The sequence below is a fragment of the Seriola aureovittata genome, chromosome 8, assembly GCF_021018895.1.
Source record: "Seriola aureovittata isolate HTS-2021-v1 ecotype China chromosome 8, ASM2101889v1, whole genome shotgun sequence".
Lineage (NCBI taxonomy): Eukaryota > Metazoa > Chordata > Actinopteri > Carangiformes > Carangidae > Seriola > Seriola aureovittata.
Genome location: NC_079371.1, coordinates 7,755,187 through 7,775,971, shown reverse-complemented (window position 1 = coordinate 7,775,971; position 20,785 = coordinate 7,755,187). Strand labels below are relative to the sequence as shown.

General features: G+C 39.8%; 6 protein-coding genes and 1 non-coding gene across 10 annotated transcripts; 4 read left to right on the top strand and 3 right to left on the bottom strand.

The window, feature by feature from the left end:
- Window positions 1–46: 46 nt before the first annotated feature.
- On the top strand, window positions 47–4,074 carry nkap (NFKB activating protein). The gene is made up of 8 exons (XM_056382856.1): window positions 47–653; window positions 1,061–1,141; window positions 1,310–1,374; window positions 1,465–1,560; window positions 1,654–1,696; window positions 1,779–1,979; window positions 2,833–2,982; window positions 3,283–4,074. The coding sequence occupies exons 1-8, from the start codon at window positions 205–207 to the stop codon at window positions 3,455–3,457; spliced, it is 1,260 nt and encodes a 419-aa protein (XP_056238831.1). The 5' UTR covers window positions 47–204; the 3' UTR covers window positions 3,458–4,074.
- Window positions 4,075–4,455: 381 nt separating this feature from the next.
- ndufa1 (NADH:ubiquinone oxidoreductase subunit A1) lies at window positions 4,456–6,238 on the bottom strand. The gene is made up of 3 exons (XM_056382857.1): window positions 5,990–6,238; window positions 5,781–5,870; window positions 4,456–4,549 (listed from the first exon to the last, which is right to left on the bottom strand). The coding sequence occupies exons 1-3, from the start codon at window positions 6,089–6,091 to the stop codon at window positions 4,529–4,531; spliced, it is 213 nt and encodes a 70-aa protein (XP_056238832.1). The 5' UTR covers window positions 6,092–6,238; the 3' UTR covers window positions 4,456–4,528.
- A 586-nt stretch (window positions 6,239–6,824) lies between these two features.
- On the top strand, window positions 6,825–10,361 carry upf3b (UPF3B regulator of nonsense mediated mRNA decay). The gene is made up of 10 exons (XM_056382855.1): window positions 6,825–7,061; window positions 7,329–7,435; window positions 7,525–7,631; window positions 7,733–7,831; window positions 8,065–8,175; window positions 8,277–8,320; window positions 8,428–8,616; window positions 8,712–8,869; window positions 8,951–9,272; window positions 9,364–10,361. Exons 1-10 carry the CDS (start codon window positions 6,951–6,953, stop codon window positions 9,499–9,501), a joined length of 1,386 nt encoding a protein of 461 aa, XP_056238830.1. The 5' UTR covers window positions 6,825–6,950; the 3' UTR covers window positions 9,502–10,361.
- Window positions 10,362–11,188: 827 nt separating this feature from the next.
- Window positions 11,189–14,206, top strand: rpl39 (ribosomal protein L39). Its single transcript, XM_056383518.1, has 3 exons — window positions 11,189–11,308; window positions 11,620–11,723; window positions 14,022–14,206. Exons 1-3 carry the CDS (start codon window positions 11,306–11,308, stop codon window positions 14,068–14,070), a joined length of 156 nt encoding a protein of 51 aa, XP_056239493.1. The 5' UTR covers window positions 11,189–11,305; the 3' UTR covers window positions 14,071–14,206.
- Window positions 12,894–13,027, top strand: LOC130174148 (small nucleolar RNA SNORA69). The gene has a single exon (XR_008828549.1). It is a non-coding gene; the product is annotated as a small nucleolar RNA SNORA69 (small nucleolar RNA).
- A 248-nt stretch (window positions 14,207–14,454) lies between the features above and the next one.
- sowahd (sosondowah ankyrin repeat domain family d) lies at window positions 14,455–16,747 on the bottom strand. Its single transcript, XM_056383513.1, has 2 exons — window positions 16,460–16,747; window positions 14,455–16,208 (listed from the first exon to the last, which is right to left on the bottom strand). Exon 2 carries the CDS (start codon window positions 16,084–16,086, stop codon window positions 15,070–15,072), a length of 1,017 nt encoding a protein of 338 aa, XP_056239488.1. The 5' UTR covers window positions 16,087–16,208; window positions 16,460–16,747; the 3' UTR covers window positions 14,455–15,069.
- Window positions 16,748–16,844: 97 nt separating this feature from the next.
- Window positions 16,845–19,404, bottom strand: pttg1 (PTTG1 regulator of sister chromatid separation, securin). 4 transcript variants are annotated; one of them, XM_056383515.1, is made up of 6 exons: window positions 19,264–19,404; window positions 18,588–18,680; window positions 18,340–18,479; window positions 18,121–18,202; window positions 17,563–17,742; window positions 16,845–16,998 (listed from the first exon to the last, which is right to left on the bottom strand). In XM_056383515.1, the coding sequence occupies exons 2-6, from the start codon at window positions 18,673–18,675 to the stop codon at window positions 16,916–16,918; spliced, it is 573 nt and encodes a 190-aa protein (XP_056239490.1). In that variant the 5' UTR covers window positions 18,676–18,680; window positions 19,264–19,404; the 3' UTR covers window positions 16,845–16,915. The 4 variants fall into 4 exon arrangements, with proteins under 4 accessions (XP_056239490.1, XP_056239489.1, XP_056239492.1 ...); XM_056383514.1 differs by having other exon boundaries at window positions 19,289–19,397; XM_056383517.1 differs by having other exon boundaries at window positions 17,581–17,742; window positions 19,289–19,397.
- Between the last annotated feature and the right edge of the window lie 1,381 nt (window positions 19,405–20,785).

The window sequence follows — 20,785 nt, the reverse complement described above, 5'->3', positions numbered from 1 at the left end:
TATAACACAGTAGAAGCGGAACTATGTGTATTGCATGGTTATGAAGACCCGGTTTCTATTAGGGGACGGACGCTTGTTTTGCTTGCGTACATAGGAAAAGGGAAAACACAGGATCGCAGTTTGTGAATTTGTCTACATACCTTCCTCTAAAAACAGTTTTTAAACTTTTGTTTGTGGCGTTTAAATCTAAAGCGGTCGGTCGGTATGCCTCTGTCGGATAGGTCGAGCTCCGACGGCGGCTGCGGGCCTCGGAGTCCTCGGGCTCGGAGACCCCGGACTCGCTCCCGCTCCCGCAGCCGCAATCGCAGCGACAGCCTCGAGCGGAGCCTGTCCCCGGACAGCTTTGGGCCCAAACTCCCGAAGCCGCGGAACAGGGAGCGGGAACGCGAGGAGCGGGAGCGTCGATTCCGAGAGGCGAGAAACATCAGACGGATTCGTATAGGAAGCCCTCGTCGCAGTCGGTCCCGGTCTCGGTCCCGGTCCCGGTCCAGGGAGCGTCACAACAACACCTCCAACAACAACAGCAGCAGTCACAACCACTGGTCCGAGCAGCGGGACGCTCCGGGAAAACACGGCAGCTTTAGAGATGAATACTACTACGAACAGCAGCGGGACGACGCTCAGAGACAGAGACAAGAAGCCTTTATCGCCAGGTAAACCAAATATTATTTTATTGATTAGTTATTAAAGGGTCAATTTACCTTGCCAGGTAAAAAATAATGTATTTCAAACAGTCAATAGCAGTTGTAATCCCAGTGATTACAACACTGGGATGATTTACCCCTAACCTAAAGGGATATGTTAAAACATTGTGTAATAAACTAGATCTTAAATTGCCATTTAGGACTAGACAGTATGGTTGAAATAAGTATCACAATATCAATATGGATATTGTCTGACATTGCTAATGTTAAATTGCTGAACTTCCCTACTGCTGATCCATAAAAAGATACATTATTTAGGTTTTAAGTGAATATAGGAATTGATATTGATATGTTGCTTGAAAGGTTTTTTCCCCATATTGTCTAGATAACTACATCTGTTTGTCTGTATGTTACAGGCGCCTTCAAGAGAGGGAGAGGATCGGTGAGTTGGGTTGTCCTGAAGTGTGGGGATATTCACCAAGAGTGAAAGAACCAGAGTAAGTGAAGAATCTCTCCATCATAAGAAACATATTCAGTGTATGATATTGTTTTTGGAGGAGTATGAGACTTGCTGGTTTAAAAGTGTAATTTTCTCTCCAGTACTGTACTCACAGCGGATGATCACCCCTCTGTACGTCACATTTTTCTTATTTTGTTTCTACCAGCTCTGATGAATTCACACCAGTTGAAGAAGATGAGAAAAACAGCAGTTCAGAGTCAAGCTCAGAAGGTACTGCCTGTGAAGTGTGGGAACATTAATAAATTGAAGTGACATGGTGTATCGATTGAATTTACAAGGAATCCTGTCTGTCATTAACAGAAGAGAAGAAGAAGAAAAAGAAGAAGAAGAAGAAATCCAAGAAGAAAAAGAACAAAAAGCACTCCGAGGACAGTGAGCTGGAGTCAGAGTCAGATGGTGAGACAGTCATAGTTACATTCATTTATTAAAGCTCAAAACAGTCGGTTTCATCACATTTATAAGCTGAGCTGTCACATTTTTATCTTGCAGAAGAAGAAATAAAGAAGAAGAAAAAGAAAAAGAAGAGCAAAAAGTAAGTGTGAATGCAACTACGTGCTTCACTCAAACAGAGGGGGAGGAGGTGATTTAACCAAGCATCACATGTTTCCTAACAGGTCCAAGAAGTCCAAGAAGAAGAAGGCGAAGAAGAGTCGTAAGGAGTCCAGTGAGTCCAGCAGCGAGGAGTCTGAGGAGGAGGAGGAGGAAGAGGAGGATCCCAATGGGGTGATGTGGGTGGAGAAGACCTGCATGGACGAGCACATGGTTGGCCCTGAAGCTCCACTCACCCATATGTCCCAGGACGACAGGCCTTTGGAGTGAGTCTGTTTGACATCCACTCCTCTTCTTGCAGTTTACGCCGTTGTGATTAAAGTGTTCACAACAAAAACACAGCACTGTTAGGCACAGCACAAAAAACGTAGGTCTAGCCTCTATATTTGTATATTGGGCTACAGGTAAGTTATTTTCATTTCTGATTAATCTTCCAATTATTTACTCGATCAAGCAATTAATGGGTTTGTCTATAAAAGACCAGAAAATAGTTTTCCTGCTGACGTTTTCAGATGTCTTGTTCTGTTCAACAAATAGTCCAAAACACTGTGGCCAGTTTCCTTCGAACAACTATTCGTTTCAGCTTCACTTGTTACAGTGGAAAACAAAATACGTTTTTGTTACGTTTGTTTGTTTTTTTTACGTGTTTTGTTCCTGAAAAGACTGGTTGATTAATCAATTAGAGGATTGACACTAAATTAACTGGCCTTCTGTGATAGTAAACTGAACGTCTTTGGGTTTCGGACAAAACAGTTTGAAGATGTAATTTGGGCTCTAGGAACTTGTGATGGGCGCTTATCGCTGTCTGACATTTTATAGACCAAATAATCAGCAGATTTATTGATAATACAAATAATTGTTAGAGGTCAGCTTCTTAACATTAAAAGCAGCTGTATGAACCGATCTTCACTCTGCCAAGAAAAAGCAAACAATATGTTTAAGTTTAGAATCTGTATTTACATCTCATACACACAGAGACTACACTCTCAAACATTTGTTTCATATAGGAAATATAATATCCCGCAGCCTGACTAACTAACTAACTAACTTTTGACATTTCTGATTCATTAAGTAAAAGCATTCAGCTTGTTCACCAAGTGCATTTTTCTCTTCCTCTAGTTTCGGTCATGCGCTGTTGCCAGGTGAAGGTGCTGCGATGGCAGAGTACGTGAAAGCAGGAAAACGTATCCCGAGAAGAGGAGAGATCGGTCTCACCAGCGACGAGATCGCAAACTTTGAGAAGTCTGGTTATGTGATGAGCGGCAGCAGGTACGTGAAGCTTAGAGGTCGGATTAAAAACTGTCACCTTGCTCATGATACGGTTTGTGCAGCAGCAATTCAGTATTTCAAGTATCAGCATGATGCCTCTCTTCACAAATATGTTTATTCATTTCAAATCTCAGTGAAGAAATCTGAGAACTTCAATATATTTAAGCAGTTATTTTGAATGGTCCAGTAACTTCAGATAGTACGTTTGAAGTTGTGGCACAGTTAAAATGAATGTAAACCAAAGAACCATCCATCTATTCTTCATGTAATACTGACCAATTCCCACACGTAACCCTGCAGACATCGTCGTATGGAGGCTGTGCGTCTGAGAAAGGAGAACCAGATCTACAGCGCAGATGAAAAGAGAGCTCTGGCGTCTTTCAACCAGGAGGAGAGGAGGAAGAGAGAGAGCAAGATCCTGTCGAGCTTCAGGGAAATGGTGTACAGGAAAACCAAAGGCAAGGAGGAGAAGTGAACATCACGTTTCCACAGTTTGCTCTCAGATGACCTTTTATCAGACACCTTTACTTTGTCCTGTGACTACAGGTGTCTATTTTGGGAGGAGGCGTAAGGGGAATGTACAGTGTGGAGGGAGGATCTTAACTGTAAAGAAATGTGTAGAAGTGAGACTCTGAGAAGTATTTAGTTGTATTATTTGTCTCCATCCTATTTACCTACTGGAACTAGTTTTTCATTTCAGCTGTTCAACTATAATTTTCTTTTGTAAATTTTTGCATATCATCCCGAAGAGAATGGCAAATAAATTTTCACTATGAAGTCATCTTGTGGTTTTCTTTTAAATGAACGTTCCCAACTTTCGAACTTCTTAAAGTGTCAATTTGTTTAATTTTAGCTTAATTTTTGGATGTCCTAAGAGGGAAATGTCTGAAAATATCGATATATTTTTGTGTAGCAGACATGTTTTTTTCTGTTTTTCTAGTCTGTTAATCATTTAATGACCTCTCCGATTTCTTTCAACTCCTTGGAGGATCCTGTTTTTAACTGTTAATAGTGTGATATTTTGGACATGGCAGTATTTCAACAGGGTTGGCTCTTGTAACCGAGAGGATTGTAATAAAATTATTATTTTCATCATTGATTAATTTGTCATTTTTAGAGTTATCAATTATTAGTTTCAATAATAAATTATTTATTTCAATCAGAACAATACGATTAGACTTTCAACAGTTGACTGCAGCTTTCAAGACCAGGAAGAGACATTTAGGATGTATGATAACCAACGTCGAGTCTCACAACAGACATTGATATATTCCTCCAGTACAACACTGGATTATCAGATGTTAAGTATAAAATCGACAACAGGTGTAAAGCATTAGTTTAGTTAGAACCCCGCTCTCTTGTCAGTTGTTTTTTAGCTTCAACATATGACCCAAGCCTCAAAAGATTTCCAGTATGGAACAGTTTAATTGATAACAGGAACAACCGCTTTAAAAGACCGAAAAAACGAACAGCTGAATGTTAAATATAATCCTTTAATGTACAACAAAGAACTTTTTTCTCATCAGGGTCTTCATGTTCCTGGTCATCAGTGGATGTTCTCGAGTCCCTGTTGAGAAAGAAAAAAAGATTAATCAGAACTACAGTGTCTTAAATGTTACTAATAATTTATAAACCAATGAACCATCATCCAGGTTTTTGCTTTTTTAGATTGATGGTGATAGTTTCAATGATTACTGTATGAAAATCGTGATGCTTAGACTGAGAATATATCACAGGGATCATGTCATCTACTTTCTATGCCCTGCACACCTTTGGTCCACCATTTTCACTTATTATATATTATATTTCCTCTTGTTGGTATTTTAGAGCCTGAGAAGGGGGAACAAATTATACCTAAACATTTGCACTAGAATATGAATCTTGGTGACTTCAAAGTGATTTCTAGTGTAGCTCTGTCCACCTGCAACCTGAGTGGAGGTCTCATCAGTCAAATATTTAACACCTGTATAGGTGTGCAGGGCCTTTGATTACAAGGTTATGCTGTGGTATGGTAATTAAGTTTGTTTAAGCATGTTTTCTTGTCAGTTTACATGCGATTGTATAGTTAAAAACATGTCAGTAACAGGACATTTCAATACTTTCATAATACAATAATCCATTCAAGAATCTCCATGTTTGTTTACTTTTTGTCTGCCTTCTGTACCGTTTGGGATTTTAGCATCGATTTTCAGTGATCTAACTAAAAATGACAGGTTGTAATCTCATTGTTCAGGAGTAGGTGCTAATTGCAATATCATAAGTCATTATACTTTTTTGATTTTGTGTGGATTGTTTTACACAAGTAAGAGTGGTGTGCTAACATTACCCTGATGAAAACATTAGTTGCCATTCACACTTTTAGAGAGAACTTTTCTTACAATGAAGTGGTCTTCTATGAGAAATTATACAATTTCTGAACCAAGTGACCCTGTTCAACACAGTATTAAGTTTAACTCTGATAAAGCGGTCTATAGGATTCATACTACTTTATTTTCCGTCATCAGTATGCGTCAGCTGTGCAGAAGAGGTGTTATTATTTGTTAAAAGCAAGTCTCACGAGTGCCAGTCAATTTATCTATTGTGCTGACGTACCAATACCTGTGCATGTGTCTTTAGAAAATGAGCACATCTGTGTGGTTCGTCTGTTCTGTTGTTGTTTATTTTTAATAAAACAACTAATGTCATAGATGAATGGGAGACAGTCGATACAGAGCTGGGTAGAGGGAAAATGTGTATTTTTAATACACATATGAAAATATGCACATCTTTGCAAAAGGTTTTGACACATGGACTCTCACCTTGGATTCATGGTACTGTCCTGATCCCGACACTCGCCTATCTCTCTCCATCAGATACCAGTGCCACGGAACCCGAGCGATTCTCTTCTCCTACAGAGAGCACGTGAGTCTTTAATAAAGCAGTTGAACGTACAAAAACAGACTTGCAGCATTTACACTCCGTTTTTTAGCACGGTCAGGGCCACATTAGCAGGCAGCATCCTTCTCACCTTTCCTCCGTTGGTGAACTTGTGGATCTGTGCGGTGGCGACGCCAGGAATGATCATACACACGGTCATGATGGCGAAGCCAGGCAGAATTTCATACCACATGATTACAGAGTTCAACTGTCAGACGACTGAGAGCAACTTTGAGGACAACCAAGTTGCCCCGAGACTACCCTCGATAGTTTATTTTGCTAAGAAGCTAACAAAATGTCGACCGCCCGGATGACCTGAACTCCTCTACCAGAGAACAAAAAAACACTTCCTGTCGGAGTTTTCAAAAGAAAAGCGTCAGCTCTGGCTCTGACAAAAGACGACATATCAACACATCACAGTAAGTCAACTCAGAACAAGTAACAAAACAAGAACGAAAGAAAAATGATAGATATGGACGCATAAAAATGTAAAATTGTTATTTGAAAAGTATATCCGTTAATAAAGAGTAAACAGTGCAAAAAAACCCTCTGAGATGTAGTGGAGTAGAAGTATAAAGTGTTATTAAATAGAAATGCCCAAGTAAGGTATGAGTAATTCAAAATTGAATTTAAGTACTGTATTTGGAAATGTACATAGTTACTTTCCACCAATACAAAATAATCTACTCAAAAGTTCAACTTCCTTTTATTTTGAAGGGCAGTCAATAAAAAGGAAGTTTTATTTTTCTGACCTTTTAATTTTTTTCAATAGAAAAAAAACAACCAAAGATAGCCTTACAGTCAAATTAAAAAATAAAAATAATAATATTGACAAAAAATAAATACATTTAATCATATTTAGAAGTTCATGGTGTACGTTCGTTTTAAATTACAGCGCTCCCCTCGGGTGGGAACACTGAATTGCAGTCCCAACCGTCAGAGAGGAAGTTACGGTTAGTTCGCTTGCTGCTAGCCGGCTAACTTGCTACAAAAGTAAACAAGTCTGCGGGATGAGATGAAATTCAACCGCGCGACGAAGTAGCGTTTCAGCCATGAAGGAAGACAAGGAAAACACTCGACCGAAGGAGAAAAAAGTGGAAATAAAATGTGAAGATGGAGAAAAGACGGAGAAGTCCAAGGAAAAGAAAGAGGCCATGACAAAGGTGAAACTTGCTAGCTACGTTAGCTTCGGTTGCTATAAACCAGTCAGTTATGAATACTTATAATGATTTCATGAAGTAACGGCAAGTTTTTGACTGGCTGTGCTTTTCAAATCTAACACGCAGTTTGTGAATGATAAAGTCAGTTAAAACCAGACTAACTCTCACCCAACTTTAAGTTAATATTAGCCAGTTGTTGCCCTCTTTTGTTCAGTCTGATTGTTCTCACATCTGTGCTAATAACTACAACTGTGAATAATGTTTCCCCAGATCGTGATTAGGCGATTACCACCTAGTCTGACCAAGGAGGAGCTGGAGGAGCAGCTGCAACCTCTCCCAGAGCTGGACTACCTGGAGTTTTTCTCCAACGACACCAGGTGAGTTGCTGCAAATACTTTTCATCATTTAAAACATACTACCAGCGCCTCTAATAGTTTGCCATGACATGATTCTTCTGTCCTTTCAGCCTTTACCCTCACCTCTTCGCAAGGGCTTACATCAATTTCAAAAATCAGGATGATATAGTCCTCTTCAGAGATCGATTTGATGGATATGTATTCATTGACAACAGAGGTATGAAGATAATGAATTGGAGTTAAATAAACAAACCTAAGGATTTTATCAGTAACGAATTGAGCCTTCACCCTTGTCCACATATCACTTGTCTGCAACAGGACAGGAGTATCCTGCCATTGTAGAGTTTGCACCCTTTCAAAAGACTGCCAAGAAAAGAAGTAAGAAAAAGGACGCAAAATGTGGAACAATTACTGAAGGTAAAGATATTTACTGATATTTAAAAGTAATTTGCATGTTTTGCCTTATTGTAATAAAGAAATTAGATTCAATGAATATATATTTTAGTGGCATAACCATCAACCATTTGCTCCATGTACTGCATGTTTATGGTTAGATTTGCCAGTTTTTAATGAGGAAAAAAGTCAGGAAGAACAGGTTGATTTATTTGTGTATAATCTTGTATCTGTATTCGCATGTCATTTTCTTTAAGATCCTGATTACAAGCGGTTCCTGGAATATTATAATGGAGATGAAGAAAAGTTGACATCAACACCTGAGACCCTGTTGGAAGAGATTGAGGCAAAATCAAAGGAACTTGTAGGTAGGTCAATTAAAAATAGACCTGAGACATCATTGTATATATGTTGAAATAGACACACTGTCCAAAGGATAATTTAAACATACCTTTTCTCTTTCTTCAAGGGAAAAAAACTACTCCTCTGCTGGACTTCCTGAAGAATAAACAGGTAAATGTGCACAACAGTGTGGTGTTCTATTATGTTTTTTTGTTATGTTAGCTATGTTAAATTGCATGATGAAGGGTGACCTCATGTCCTGATACACTTCCATTCAGAGAATCAGGGAGGAAAAGAAAGAAGAAAGAAGGAGGAGGGAGCTTGAACGGAAGCGTCTGCGGGATGAGGAGCGTCGTAAGTGGAGGGAGGAGGAGAGAAGGAAGCGCAAGGAGGCAGAGAAGATGAGGAGACTTGAGAAACCGCTGGAGAAAGACAAGGACCAAGTTAAAGAAGAACCAAAAATTAAGGTGCGTGTGCTGCAGTGGAGTGTAGCAGTTTACAACTGTGTTTAATTTCCAATATTTCATTATGATCTGATATCTCTTTATGTTCAACTGTGTAGCTCTTGAAGAAGCCAGACAGAGGTGAAGGTGCTGATCCTGAGAAGCCAAAGGAAAAGAGCAAGAAACCAGAGAAGCCAAGTAAAGAGGACAGATCCATGGGAAGTGCTGATCATAAGAGGCGCCAGAACATTGAAAATAAGGAGGATCGGGGAAGGAAGTTAGTTGCTTCAGTCATTTTATTTGAAAACACATTGCTCACTTTGAGCAGAATACTGTAACATTTGTGTTTTATACACAGAGCGGATGATGACGGGCGAAAGGAGTTCAGGGAGCGTGACACAGATCGAGACAGAGAGCGCGATCGAGAGAAGGAGCGGCGGCAGAAAGAGAAGGAGCGCATCAGGCGTCAGGACGAAGAGCGGCGGAGAAGGAGAGAACAGCACGATGGAGAAAACTCGTGCCGGAAGCGGGAGGATGAGGTGAAAAAAGAAAAAGACCGTGCCTTGGAGAAGAAAAAGGGTGAAAATGTTGGAGAATCCATTCACTTTGAGAGGCCGGAGAAGCTCGCCAAAGACAACAAGAAGGATGATGGTGGCAAAAGAGAGCGGCTACGAAATAAGGTGACTATTCTAGTCTTTCAAATTATCAAGTAATTTCCCATCATTTCTTCCTTTTTAGTGTTTCTAATAGTGTTGTCTGTCTGTGCATCAGGATCGGCCTGCTATTCAGCTGTACCAGCCAGGGGCCAGAAGCCGCAATCGTACTACAGGAGGAGGAGCTGAATCCAACTCTGCTGACAGGAAGCCAGACACTGAGACCAAGAAAGTGGTTGACAAAGGAGATGACTGAGCAGATTTCTACTTATGGCATTTTAAGTTTGGTGAGGAGAGGGTAGACAGGCCTGTGAGGCTCAGAGCAGCGATGTGGTGCCTCAGGGCAACGTGCACTGCAGTTGAAGCAGGGCTACATCTGGCTCTCCCAGTCTCAGAGGCAGAGTGTGAGGGTGGAGCCTCCTTGTGCCTGAATGTGACCCTCTATTAGTTTTGTTTGTTAGGAAAGGTAACAGTAACCTTTGGAAAGAGTTTGGCTGTAGGGAACATTAGGTGAAGCCAAAGCTTTCTTGGACCATGTGAACTCAAAGTGACCTTATTTCAGTATTGTTTCTCTGGTGGAAATTGTTCACACTGCAAATATCAGCTTTTAACTTGTTAATCCAAATCACATTCTGGAGGTATAAAATAACCTTGCAGGTCTTAAACTTCCCAATCACTCAACATGTCAACTTTGCCAAGCTCATCAATATTGTTTCCACACCGTCTTGAAAGAGATTTCTGTTGTATCATTGCCATTTTCAGTTTGAAGTGCACACATAGACATCTTATGTATGTGTATGTGCAGAACTGTTATTAAAACGTTCCATGGTCTATAAACTTATAATAGTCTCACAGGAACAATATATGCTGAGGAGACAGGAGAAATAGCCATTTCTGACTAGACTGCCATGTGACAGCCATGCCTGCATGAACACTTCAATCAGAGTGATCAACCTGTGGCCTTCCCCCTTTTCTAATCTGAAATTCCATTGAAAAATTCATCTGTGATGCACTAAACTGAACATGAAAACATATCAGCATGAAAACATATCATAGCTGGTGATGCTAACATACAGTAGCCACTTTTGACTGGAAATAAAAGAGGTCTTTGCTTAAGCTTGTGTGTCTTTTTTTACTCTTTGGTGGGGAGTTGCCTAGGTTTAAAATACAAGAAAACTCAAGGGTGGAGAGATTTTATTTGAAAACGTTTCAGCACTTCATTGTTCACCTCTTTCACCAATCAGAGGCTTTAGGCAAGCCTGACGAACTGCTGAAACTAGACTTCAATCTTCAGTCCAAGGAATTACCTGTTCAGATGAACAAACTAAACTATTTATGTTCATTGTTAGGTGTTCTGTTATATTTTCTGCAAGTTGTAATTCAGTCTATTTTCCAGATTTATAGTTACACATGTCCAGGAAACGTCCTAGGAAATTACATTACAATAAAGCATTACACACCCAACATCACAGTCTGTTCTAATACACAGATGCGGAATCCATTGTTTATCCACTAATGAACTGAATGATCAACATAAACTCAATACTAAAACAAATGACACCAGTTATCTCACTACAGGTTGGCTATTTACAATGCATCTTCATCATCGCCACAGTGTATAAAATACAGCACCCATCGCCTGCATGACCGCATCCGCCGATTGCACCCCTAGTAACACTCACGGGATATTTCTCATTTTCCTGACTATATTTCCGTGTGTACTTTGACTTCAATAACATTTTCAATGCAGGACTTTTACTTGTAATGGAGTATTATTACCGCGTGGTATTAGTACTAAGCTTAAGTAAAGCATTGAATTATTCTTCCATCACTCTCACCAGATTAATTTCTTTAACAAATGAGGGATCCGGGAGCTTGAGGCGAGACATGCAGCAGGTGACGCCTCAGCTGCTGAGCTGAATGTAAAGAAGCCTCCAGTAGGTGTCGCTGTCTGCAGACGGCACAGTCCGTTCTCTGGGCGCTGATTGGATAAAAGCGCCCGCGTCACTTCCTTCTCTCTCTTCGACCACTGCCATAGTGGGGAAAGGACAGTGGACAAAATGGTAAATACAAAATCTTTAAACATCCATGTGAGAAACCCCTGTAAACCACCACCGATACTTCAAGTGTTTAATAAATATCTCAGTGGTGCCTTATAAGTGTGTATGTTTGTCTGAAGTGATGGCGTATGAGCGTGTTAAAACGGTTACTTGATGTTAGCTGTTAGCTTCTATGCCGTGCTACGCATGTTAGGTTCAGTTTCTCTCTGCAAATGATGTAAATACGTCAGTTTGAAAAGGTAAAGATGTGGCTTTGGGTTGAAAAGTTGTTAATGTGATGACATTGTGTTAATGGAGCTTTTTGTTGTTCTTAGTCGTCCCACAAGACTTTCAGGATCAAGCGTTTCCTCGCTAAGAAGCAGAAACAGAACAGGCCGATTCCTCAGTGGATCAGAATGAAAACTGGCAACAAGATCAGGTAAGTTTACTCTGTGTGTGTGTGTGTGTGTGTGTGTGTGTGTATTTTTTGTCTTCTGTATTTGCTGTACTGTGTGCCAGATGAAAAGTAGCTGCTATGCATGGAAAGTAAGCAGTGGCCTTTTCACTGAGTCAAACATCTATGGGTCAACTCCAGACTCTGCAGAATTCAGCTTTAAAGTTAGTTATAAATGTCTTTGTATCTGCAGACGTAAAAACTAAAAGTAAGATTGTTGCCTTTTTTTTTGTTTTAGTCAAAATCATCAGACCTGTAGCAAACACTCATCTATCTGCAGTAGCCAGGAAGCTTGTCCACTTATGGAAAAGTATTGGTTTGGAGAAAAATTGTGTTGCCTTACTAAATTTAACTGGTTAAGCTATTGATGAATCACTAACTTAATTAGGAGTTATTGGTGTGTCCTGCTGGGAAGTACTGAAAAAATGTGGTAACTGTAGAATGCATTGGCCCTTTTGGTTTTCCTTCCTACTTTAATACTAATCATTTAACTCCTGTATGCAAAATACAAACCTTGTGCAAAATTTTAAACTTTTTTTTGCCTGTTTTTTTTACATTGATTAAACAAGTCACTTCTGCATAAGTTCTAAATATATTCATCCACTTACACTCACACTACTACACTTGTATTGTTTCTGAGGAACACTTAGCTTACGTTAATGCATTCTGGTAAATCAGCACTGCAGTAAACCCTACCCTCATTAAGGATTTAAGTCAGTTTTTCTTGAAACAGTTAAGAGGTGTGTGTGTGGTAAACTTAATGTTAATTTTAGAGGAGGCATTATTCAGCAGTCAGACTTTCAAAATAGCCATAAATTGAACATTCACAGTTTAACCACCATCACAGTAGGCTTTATTGCACAGCTGTGTTAGACTGCATGCAATAGTTAAGCTTGGTAGACCTATTAAACTTGCACTGCTATATTTACTTGCAATTAACACTCACTTTATGAATAATTTCAGCAGTAAGATTTTAACATGCATTGAAAAAGCTGTAGGGAGTGTGGAGGTGAAATCTTCTACCTGAGAGTTTGGTGTCTGTTTTAATGGGTTTTTTTTTTTAAATGCACTTCAGTATTGCTAAATTGTCTATACATTATCATTAAGTGCAAATATGTATGACTCAGTGACTAATACAGGAAGTCCATGTCATGTAAAGCAGGTCTGCAATTGCAGCACTTCATTGCAGTAGAGTGCTGTCATTAACCCTGCTGAGAGCATCTTTCTGCTGTGGAGCTCTTACTACTCCTCACTGTGTTGGTGATGAGGAAGCTCTGTAGCTGAACATTGCACTGTTTGCTCAAACATCTGATTTGCCCACTTAATTGCCATCCTGAAGCATTTCCCTGGTATCAGCTTGTATCTGTAATTACTATGGTCGGGAACTATTCTCGTAATTGCTGCAGTGATTTAGTGACGGTGGACAGTCAGTTGTAGTTGTAACTGTTTCTTCAAAAGGGATCTACAAGTAGATTTTTAAGCATTTTTCATTCACTAAAGAATCATCAATCTTTGCAGTGACTAAATACTTATTACACAGCATCAGATGTGGTTGGTTTGTGGCCTCTGAAACTAGAGCAGCATCAACAGAATTTGCATGGTTTCAACTGAACCTGACCTTAATTTAAGGTCCCAAGGTAATTTCCTTATCTGGATGTGCTTGGTAGTTTTGTACTATTCAGTCTTCACATTTTGGGGGTAATGATTCAGGTGCATTGTATCCTTTAGTTTAGTATTCACTGATGAAATAAAGCTTAATGGCAAGAATTGCACAACCAACAGACTTCAGAGGTGATTGCAACAAGTTGCTATGTCTGCTTCGTTGTCTTATACAGCTCATGATGCAGAACTGTGTTTAATCACTTCAAATATATGACGAGCTTTATTTTTCACCCTTCATCTCAGATTAACAGTTGTTTGTTTGTACTAGCCACCAGGTCAGAATAAATTGATTCAAACTGAGGTGAATGGTGAATTTAAAATTTTCCCTGTTATGTTTGTGAAAACTTTATTGCATTTGAGCATTTCCTTTGGTGTCTCCATAAATAGTTGCTGGCCGGAAAATGAATTGCTGAGATGATAAAATTAACTTGCATTAAAAAAAAACGGGCAGCGCAGTTATTTTTACTTTTTTCTTACTGGGAAGGAGGTTATTCGTGTTGGACAGAAGTGGCGTTTTTGGTGTATAAAATTAGTCGTCAGTTAGCTTAGTTTTTGTTTTTTGCCTTTGTGAAAATCCAAATGTTCTTGACAAGTTTTGTCTTTTACATTGTTTCATTTCAGGTACAACTCCAAGAGGAGACACTGGAGGAGGACCAAGCTCGGCCTGTAAACATGAGGATCCTTGGATCCCAGTGTCCCTCCATCCCAACATCTGCCAGGACCTCCAGCTGCTGGGCCCGACCGCAGGGAGGGAGCCATGTTATCTCGTCATGTTTGATAATAAAAGATCTGTGATCAAACTTGAATTGTAGCTGTTGTCTGGTCTCTTCCCCCTGAACTATCCATTTACAGGCAGGTTTTTTTTTTTTTTTTGTTGAGTCAAACCAAGGAGGGTGTAATGCTGACAGCTCTGCTATTCAAGAAGCCTACTGTAGTAGCAAGACAAACTGTTTACTGAAAGTGCTCAAACTGGAAAAAACATGGCCACATCAGCAACTACTAATATTAAAACTTGACAGAACTGGGGCAGTAGCACAAAATGAAATAAAATAAATTCAGAATATATGGTATTTCATTAAAGTTAGGTTCAGTGGGTTTTGTTTTTTTTTATTAAATGCAAAATAAAGGTTTCTTATTTACAGGGTTATGACAGTATTTTTAGATTCTCTGGAAAGCAGTATTCGAACTGGATTATCCTGGAGAAGCAGTGGTTCCCAAACTTTAGCTTGAGATCTCTGCAGATAGTTGTCTACTTAGTGACCCCTCATCAGTTATGGCTTCAGTGTGAACATGAGTTATGCTCAGTTTTCCTTCTTACATTGTTCAATTTTTAGAGGTGACAGTATCGAGTATTTGTTACTTGATCTCCATTTTATCAAGTCTATGATTAATAAACATCTCCAAGTACAGTAGCCATTTCTGTTTCCAATAAAAGGTTAGCAGAAATGAGTTTCTCTCTTTATATATTAAAAAAAAAAAGACAGGTTGCTGCTCTGGAATGAAGGAAAAACTTGATCTTCGAAAATACAGGAAACATTTACACACGAAGAAAAGGAATATTCGCTTTTAAGGACTCAAACTGCAAGTAAATGACTTGGTAAGGAGATTGTGACCCCTCGACCCAGGTTGGCAACCACAAGCTGGGGAATAATGCAGATTATTGAATATATCAGCTTTTGTTTCCAAGAAATGAAAACGAGGGCAGCAGCTTCCTTAAAGACCCAAATCTCCAGCTGCCTCTCTTAGTCCGGTCAAAGAAGTTCACTTGATCTGTCTGTCCAGCATCGACCTCATCATGTGCGGTCAAGTTCATTGCGCCAGAGCTGCTGATGCTGCTGCTGCTGCTGTTGTTGTTGACGTTGACGTTTCTGTTGACATTTTGCGCACATCCGCAGCTGTGCTCATCATCCCAGGCCCCAAGCAGCTCCTTCATCTCCGGCGGGGCGTCTGCCCGCAGATACTGCCAGGCTCTTTTCCCGTTGTAGTCCATCGCATCGACGTTGGCACCGAAAGCTCCGACCAACAGCTTGATGATCATGTACTGTCCTTGCATACTGGCGACGTGCAGCGGGGTGAGGCCGCCGCTTCCCCGCAGGTTCACATTCACAGGGATCCCCGCACCCTCAGAGTAACGCAAAAGTTTGAGCAGGGTCTCGTCCTGTCCTCTCTTGGCCAACCAGTGCAGGACTGAGTACCCGCTGATAAAATCCTTCCTGGTTAACAAATGGGGGTCCTCAGAGATGAACTCCAGGATGGTCTCATAGTTTCCCTCCACCGCAGACAGCATCCATGCGTGCTCCATCGGATACAAAGCCCAGCGTGCGTCCTGCTCGGAGGACACGCTCTGACTTTGTGAGGACAGTACGCTGCTAAACCCGCTGTGTGATGGGTTGCTCAAAAGCAACTCTTTGAGGTATTTCTTACGCATAGCGGGTGTGAGCGACCCTCTCTCCGAAGCCTCTCTCTGCAGACCTCCCGGTGTGGAGCCGTCAGCGACTTCTTGCTGCCTCTGCAGCCTCGACCTACGCTCGAAAGCACTGGGCATGACCTGCATGCCATTTCTCGACAGTCGCTCCACAACAGAGCGCTGTGTGAGTGTCCTGCTGCCGTGGGCGTCGGCATCGCTGACAGCTGGTTCGGATCCAGTTGAGTCACATCCAGCATCATCCGATCTGCTCTCATACATACTGCTTGGCTCTCCGTGCACGAGGAGTTCAAGGCTACTTCCTTTTATTTAGACAACACCCTGAAGATTGTGTCAAATTATAGCCTGGGGACGGTTTCCCTCCACTCCGCTGGATTCACTCCCTGCACCATGGGAGATAAAGTTTATTTTTAAAGTATATATATATATATATACATACATACACACACGTCTAAAACATTTCATTAATGCACCACTATTTTAAGCGTCTTAATGCAGATAGAGGAAGTTCCTAATTTTGCCAATAAAATACGTTCATTTTATTCCTTTTAATCCCATAACATTTTTACAGTTTACATTTGTTGCACCGAGTCGCCCGTTTCAGACTTCAGGCTGCCCGTTCAATGTTACTCACCTGTTCTCTGTCCAAGGCGCATACCGACTCGCTTATAAAAGCACACACACATACACCCGAACTGTATCAGCCAGTCAGCGTTTCAGTCCCCGCTAGCATTATATGCAAACTGATAAGTATAAGAATCGTTATTTTAAATAGTTATCCCAAATATTGAGGCACAGATTCAATGCGAAATTCTTCTTTCGTTAACAAGAGGAACCGAGACAAAGTTCATTCTAATCTCTGGAAAAACCAATGACGAGAATCCCTCACATGTGACCACTGATGGACTTCAAAAAAAGCAGGAAGTAATGCACTGAACATTTCCTTGCTACTTTTACAGACTGTCACTAAAAAGCTGAGCTTCAGACTGGATCAATGCAAATAAAGTAGACAGCAGGGATACATAAAAACAACTTTATTTCAGTGAAAATAAAAATGTAGTCATAACAAAAAAAACACATGCATTTACATTCAGTCAGTAATGGATTCTGGGGGAAGCTCAATAGTCAGCTCATCAAGTGTTTGAAGAAAGGCATCCAGCTCTGAGCAATAATCTGGAAGAGAAGTTAATGATACAGTAGGTTAATGATAACTTTAGTTAATGATAATTGTAGTTTCCAACCTGTGCCCAATACTTAAACCACAGTTGCCAGACAGTAGTCACATATTAAAGAGTGCTGCAAATTGTTTTTCCAAATGTGGCTCTTATTTGTAAATGTGGCCTTCATTCATAGCAGGATAACATTTCACTGTTTTTAACTATTACGCCACATAATAGTTTCTGCTATTGTCCCCAGTTTTGAGGTACAGTGTTTGAAGATAGAATAAACGCAATTTTGTTGGTTTAACAAACATGCATGGGACCATTAATTTGAGACAAAGTGAAAACTTAAACATGGACCTGGATTATCCACAGTAACCAGGATCATTGAGGAAATTTGCTGGTTATTTTTTAATGCAGTTAAGCAACACCATTCAACTCCTTTGTACTACAGTTGCAGCAGCAATGTCCAAAACATGACAAAATGATTGTAAAATGGATGAACCAACCTATAACTCTGCTTTACAAGGGTTGAGTAACATGAAATACACACAATAAATCACACACACACACACACCTAATAGGACTTTGATACCTGAACGTTTTGGCATCTTTACAGGTGACAAGTCTGGGAGAGGAGCAAACTTTTCCAGGTCCTCCTCATAGAGATGTGGAGCCTGTGGGAAACGGGCCAATCCAGGAAGCGCAAAGCCACTGACACAAACCAGGTCTTCGGGTATGCTGTACTTCACAAACTCTACAGGGGGGGGGGGACGACAACACATTAGCAAAACCAATGGTTTAAAGTACGAGTCAAAGGAGAGGAAAAAAAGCCACACCAAGGGTGAATGAGGCTTATACATGTCATCATTAACAAATTGCATTTGGCATGTGCAAGTTTTCTTGTACAGCCACCACAGATTAGTATCAATGGGCTGAGTCCTGAGGGAATAAACCGTTAATGGACAAAGCCAATGTGATGCTGCAGTGGGATTTACACATTATGTAATTTCTGAGCATTTTTCATCTAATGCTCATCTATGAACTTGTATTACTGTAAAATATGACCTTTGGTAGAATCAAAAAGGAAAACGAGCTCAACTGTGAAACTGTTACTAGTGAAGGTGACCTTTACCTAGTGGGTCATAAGGGATGAACTTCTCAATTTCTGGATATTCCTCCGCTTTGGTCTGAGCAGCATTATTGACTTGGGTTTCCTGTGGAACAAAATATAGTGTTAGTGCATCTATAGTTTGAGGTATAGCGCAAATGGGTTACTTCACAGCCTGCCATTAGTTTTAATTAATAAAATCAATAATAAATATTAAATTAATAGATGATGGGTTATTCCGACCTGTGACTTTAGTAGTTTCTTCTCTTGTGCATTGAGAGCCGGGGTCAGGTTTTTTTTGTTGACAGCACCAAAAGCCTTACGACCAGATGGCAGAGGAGTGTTTAAGGTTTTGGCAATCATAGGAGATTTCAAAAGTTTCTCTGGTGGGACAAAGAACACAGGATATTGCATATCTATTCACAGACCAATATGACTGCTTTAAGAAAAAAAAAAAAAAAAATCTGAGCACAACATTGGTATTTTCATACCTGGGGCAGACTGAAGTCGCTGTCTCATCTTCAGTGTAGGTGCGTGGAGATGTGCATTTTCCTGCTCTGCAAAGATTATGTTGGCCATTGTATCTGAGAACACAAGCTGATATTAGCATCTCACCCCCAACATGCAAGTAACAGTAAAGAGCACTGACACTAATGGCCAATCTGGCAGGTAATAGTTGTTGCTGGCTAACATTAGTAATGAGCTTCCAATCTGCTGAGATACAAGCTCGTTGTCTCGTCTTTATCCAGGTTTTTCCATTTAACTTCACGCTACTGTCTTGCTGCATGTCCTGCCTTTAGCACAGTTAGATGTTTTGACATGGCAGCGACTAAAGAAACGTGATACAAAGTCTGTGTGATTTTTGCAAACATAGGGTAACATTTGTGGCTAGCCAGCACCATACTGTTACAAGCAGTTTAGAAGAGGCGTTTTAACTAGTTTTAAAAAGCCAACCGTAAACATAACAAATCCGCTGCCATTTAAGACTTTATTGAGGTTAACTTCGATTGGCTCAAAGTCAGTTTAATTCGGTCAAGTTAATCAACCGTTGATTTTCGTAATCAAGTCGAATATCAGTTAGCTAGTTAACGTTAGTCGCGTGGCAGATTCGCTGGTTAGTAAAACTTACTGGTATGAAGTAAAAGTGTTGAGAAATGCAACAATAACCTTGATACACCGCTGTTAAGTTTACCGTAGCTGTGCTGAGCGACGCTGGCTGCTGCTTGTTGAGAGATCAGAGAGTTGTTTTCATATGAAGCTGTGACGTTGACCAGCCACCGCGTTTCCTTTTTAAATTCGTTGCCGTCGTCCTATTGGTCGCTGTAACATAAAATGACTTCGATGGGCGTTTCTCAAACTGTGTTGCCATTTTATTATAAATAATATACAATGATATATCAATATCTCCAATAGTTGACACTTTATATAACCAAAACATAGTTAGATAAATAATATCTATTTGAAAACATATTCCTCCTCATCGATCAATAAAGACCTTACTACTCTTTTTAAAAAAACTTTATTGACAACGTAAAAATAACAAGTGTTTAAAGGCACCAGACAGAGCGAAATAAAAGTCCAGTTAAGAAAAGAGTTACCATGAGACTATATAATATTTTAATTTACCAGAGGTTTTAAGATGGATCAAAGTCAGTGGTGATATTTTGCAGTCTTTCGCTATTTTTTTTTTCTCCATGAAGTTTAAGGATGTAAGGAAGTGACAAAAATTCTCTATGAACGGTAAGAAAGGGTGATTTAGTTTTCCCAAATCTTGATATATGCAAATGTAATTTAGGAAGTATGATAATAATGTTTAGGACTAGTTCATGTCCTTGCCTATACAAGATGATATAAAAATGACATCTTCCCTTGTAAAATCTGTCAGCTCAAGTACCCTAGAAAACAACCAGTAATGAACATCAACCCAAAATGTTTTATAGATTACAGTCATAAAACACATGATCTGTTGACTCTATCGCTGCTAAAGGAATTCCCCTTAGGTATATATCCTATTCCATACAGTTTTTGAAGTGAACATGCTTAGATTTTGGGGTTTAATATAATTAGTAATGTAATTAGAAAACTTGACATTAGAGGTAAATTCACTGTAATTCCTCAATTCATCAGCTCATTTTCACACATATGTATGACACCTATATAGGGAAACAAATGCCTTATGGACAATAGCACAACATTAAGGACAAGTACAAAACACTAAATAGGTGCAAAAAAAACAAAAACTGCACAATTACCATACACAGACACTACAAATTAACAGCAACAACTTGGCTCATTAGCAGATGCTCATCTGTAAAAATGTGTAAAAATGTGAACAAGATGTTTGTTGCGGACATTACTGTGAACAAATGAGGGTTGCTTCTTCCAAACAGTGTACTCGATTGTAAGACACAGAGAGTTGAAGTAATGTGTACAGTCATTACTGTGCATGTAGTGGATGCAGGCCTGTATTGCCCATGGGGAGGATTGAGTTGGTCTGGGTGTTGTTACAGTTCATAGGAGGGGTGTTGTTTATTTTATTTTACATAGTATTACGATTTGACTTAGAAATGTCTTTACTCTAGGATTAACAAAGTTCTGTCTTATCTTACATGAATATTGTTCTCCACTGTGTAACATATATACAAATACAATATGGGATCAGTGCTGTATGCAATGTAGGGATGATAAA

Bases quoted from the DNA above. Each gene is read 5' to 3' on its own strand.
- upf3b (XM_056382855.1), top strand. From the start codon at position 6,951: ATGAAGGAAGACAAGGAAAACACTCGACCGAAGGAGAAAAAAGTGGAA. The intron at 7,062-7,328 runs GTGAAACTTGCT...ATGTTTCCCCAG, and splicing joins AGAAAGAGGCCATGACAAAG to ATCGTGATTAGGCGATTACC. The intron at 8,321-8,427 runs GTAAATGTGCAC...ACTTCCATTCAG, and splicing joins ACTTCCTGAAGAATAAACAG to AGAATCAGGGAGGAAAAGAA.
- sowahd (XM_056383513.1), bottom strand. From the start codon at position 16,086: ATGTATGAGAGCAGATCGGATGATGCTGGATGTGACTCAACTGGATCC.
- rpl39 (XM_056383518.1), top strand. The intron at 11,724-14,021 runs GTAAGTTTACTC...GTTTCATTTCAG, and splicing joins AAAACTGGCAACAAGATCAG to GTACAACTCCAAGAGGAGAC.
- ndufa1 (XM_056382857.1), bottom strand. From the start codon at position 6,091: ATGTGGTATGAAATTCTGCCTGGCTTCGCCATCATGACCGTGTGTATG. The intron at 5,871-5,989 runs GTGAGAAGGATG...TGCTCTCTGTAG, and splicing joins AGTTCACCAACGGAGGAAAG to GAGAAGAGAATCGCTCGGGT. The intron at 4,550-5,780 runs GTGAGAGTCCAT...CTTTCTCAACAG, and splicing joins GACAGTACCATGAATCCAAG to GGACTCGAGAACATCCACTG.
- pttg1 (XM_056383515.1), bottom strand. From the start codon at position 18,675: ATGGCCAACATAATCTTTGCAGAGCAGGAAAATGCACATCTCCACGCA. The intron at 18,480-18,587 runs GTATGAAAATAC...TTGTCCCACCAG, and splicing joins GCGACTTCAGTCTGCCCCAG to AGAAACTTTTGAAATCTCCT. The intron at 17,743-18,120 runs GTAAAGGTCACC...CCCCCCCTGTAG, and splicing joins CATCCCTTATGACCCACTAG to AGTTTGTGAAGTACAGCATA.
- nkap (XM_056382856.1), top strand. From the start codon at position 205: ATGCCTCTGTCGGATAGGTCGAGCTCCGACGGCGGCTGCGGGCCTCGG. The intron at 1,142-1,309 runs GTAAGTGAAGAA...TGTTTCTACCAG, and splicing joins CCAAGAGTGAAAGAACCAGA to CTCTGATGAATTCACACCAG. The intron at 2,983-3,282 runs GTACGTGAAGCT...GTAACCCTGCAG, and splicing joins TATGTGATGAGCGGCAGCAG to ACATCGTCGTATGGAGGCTG.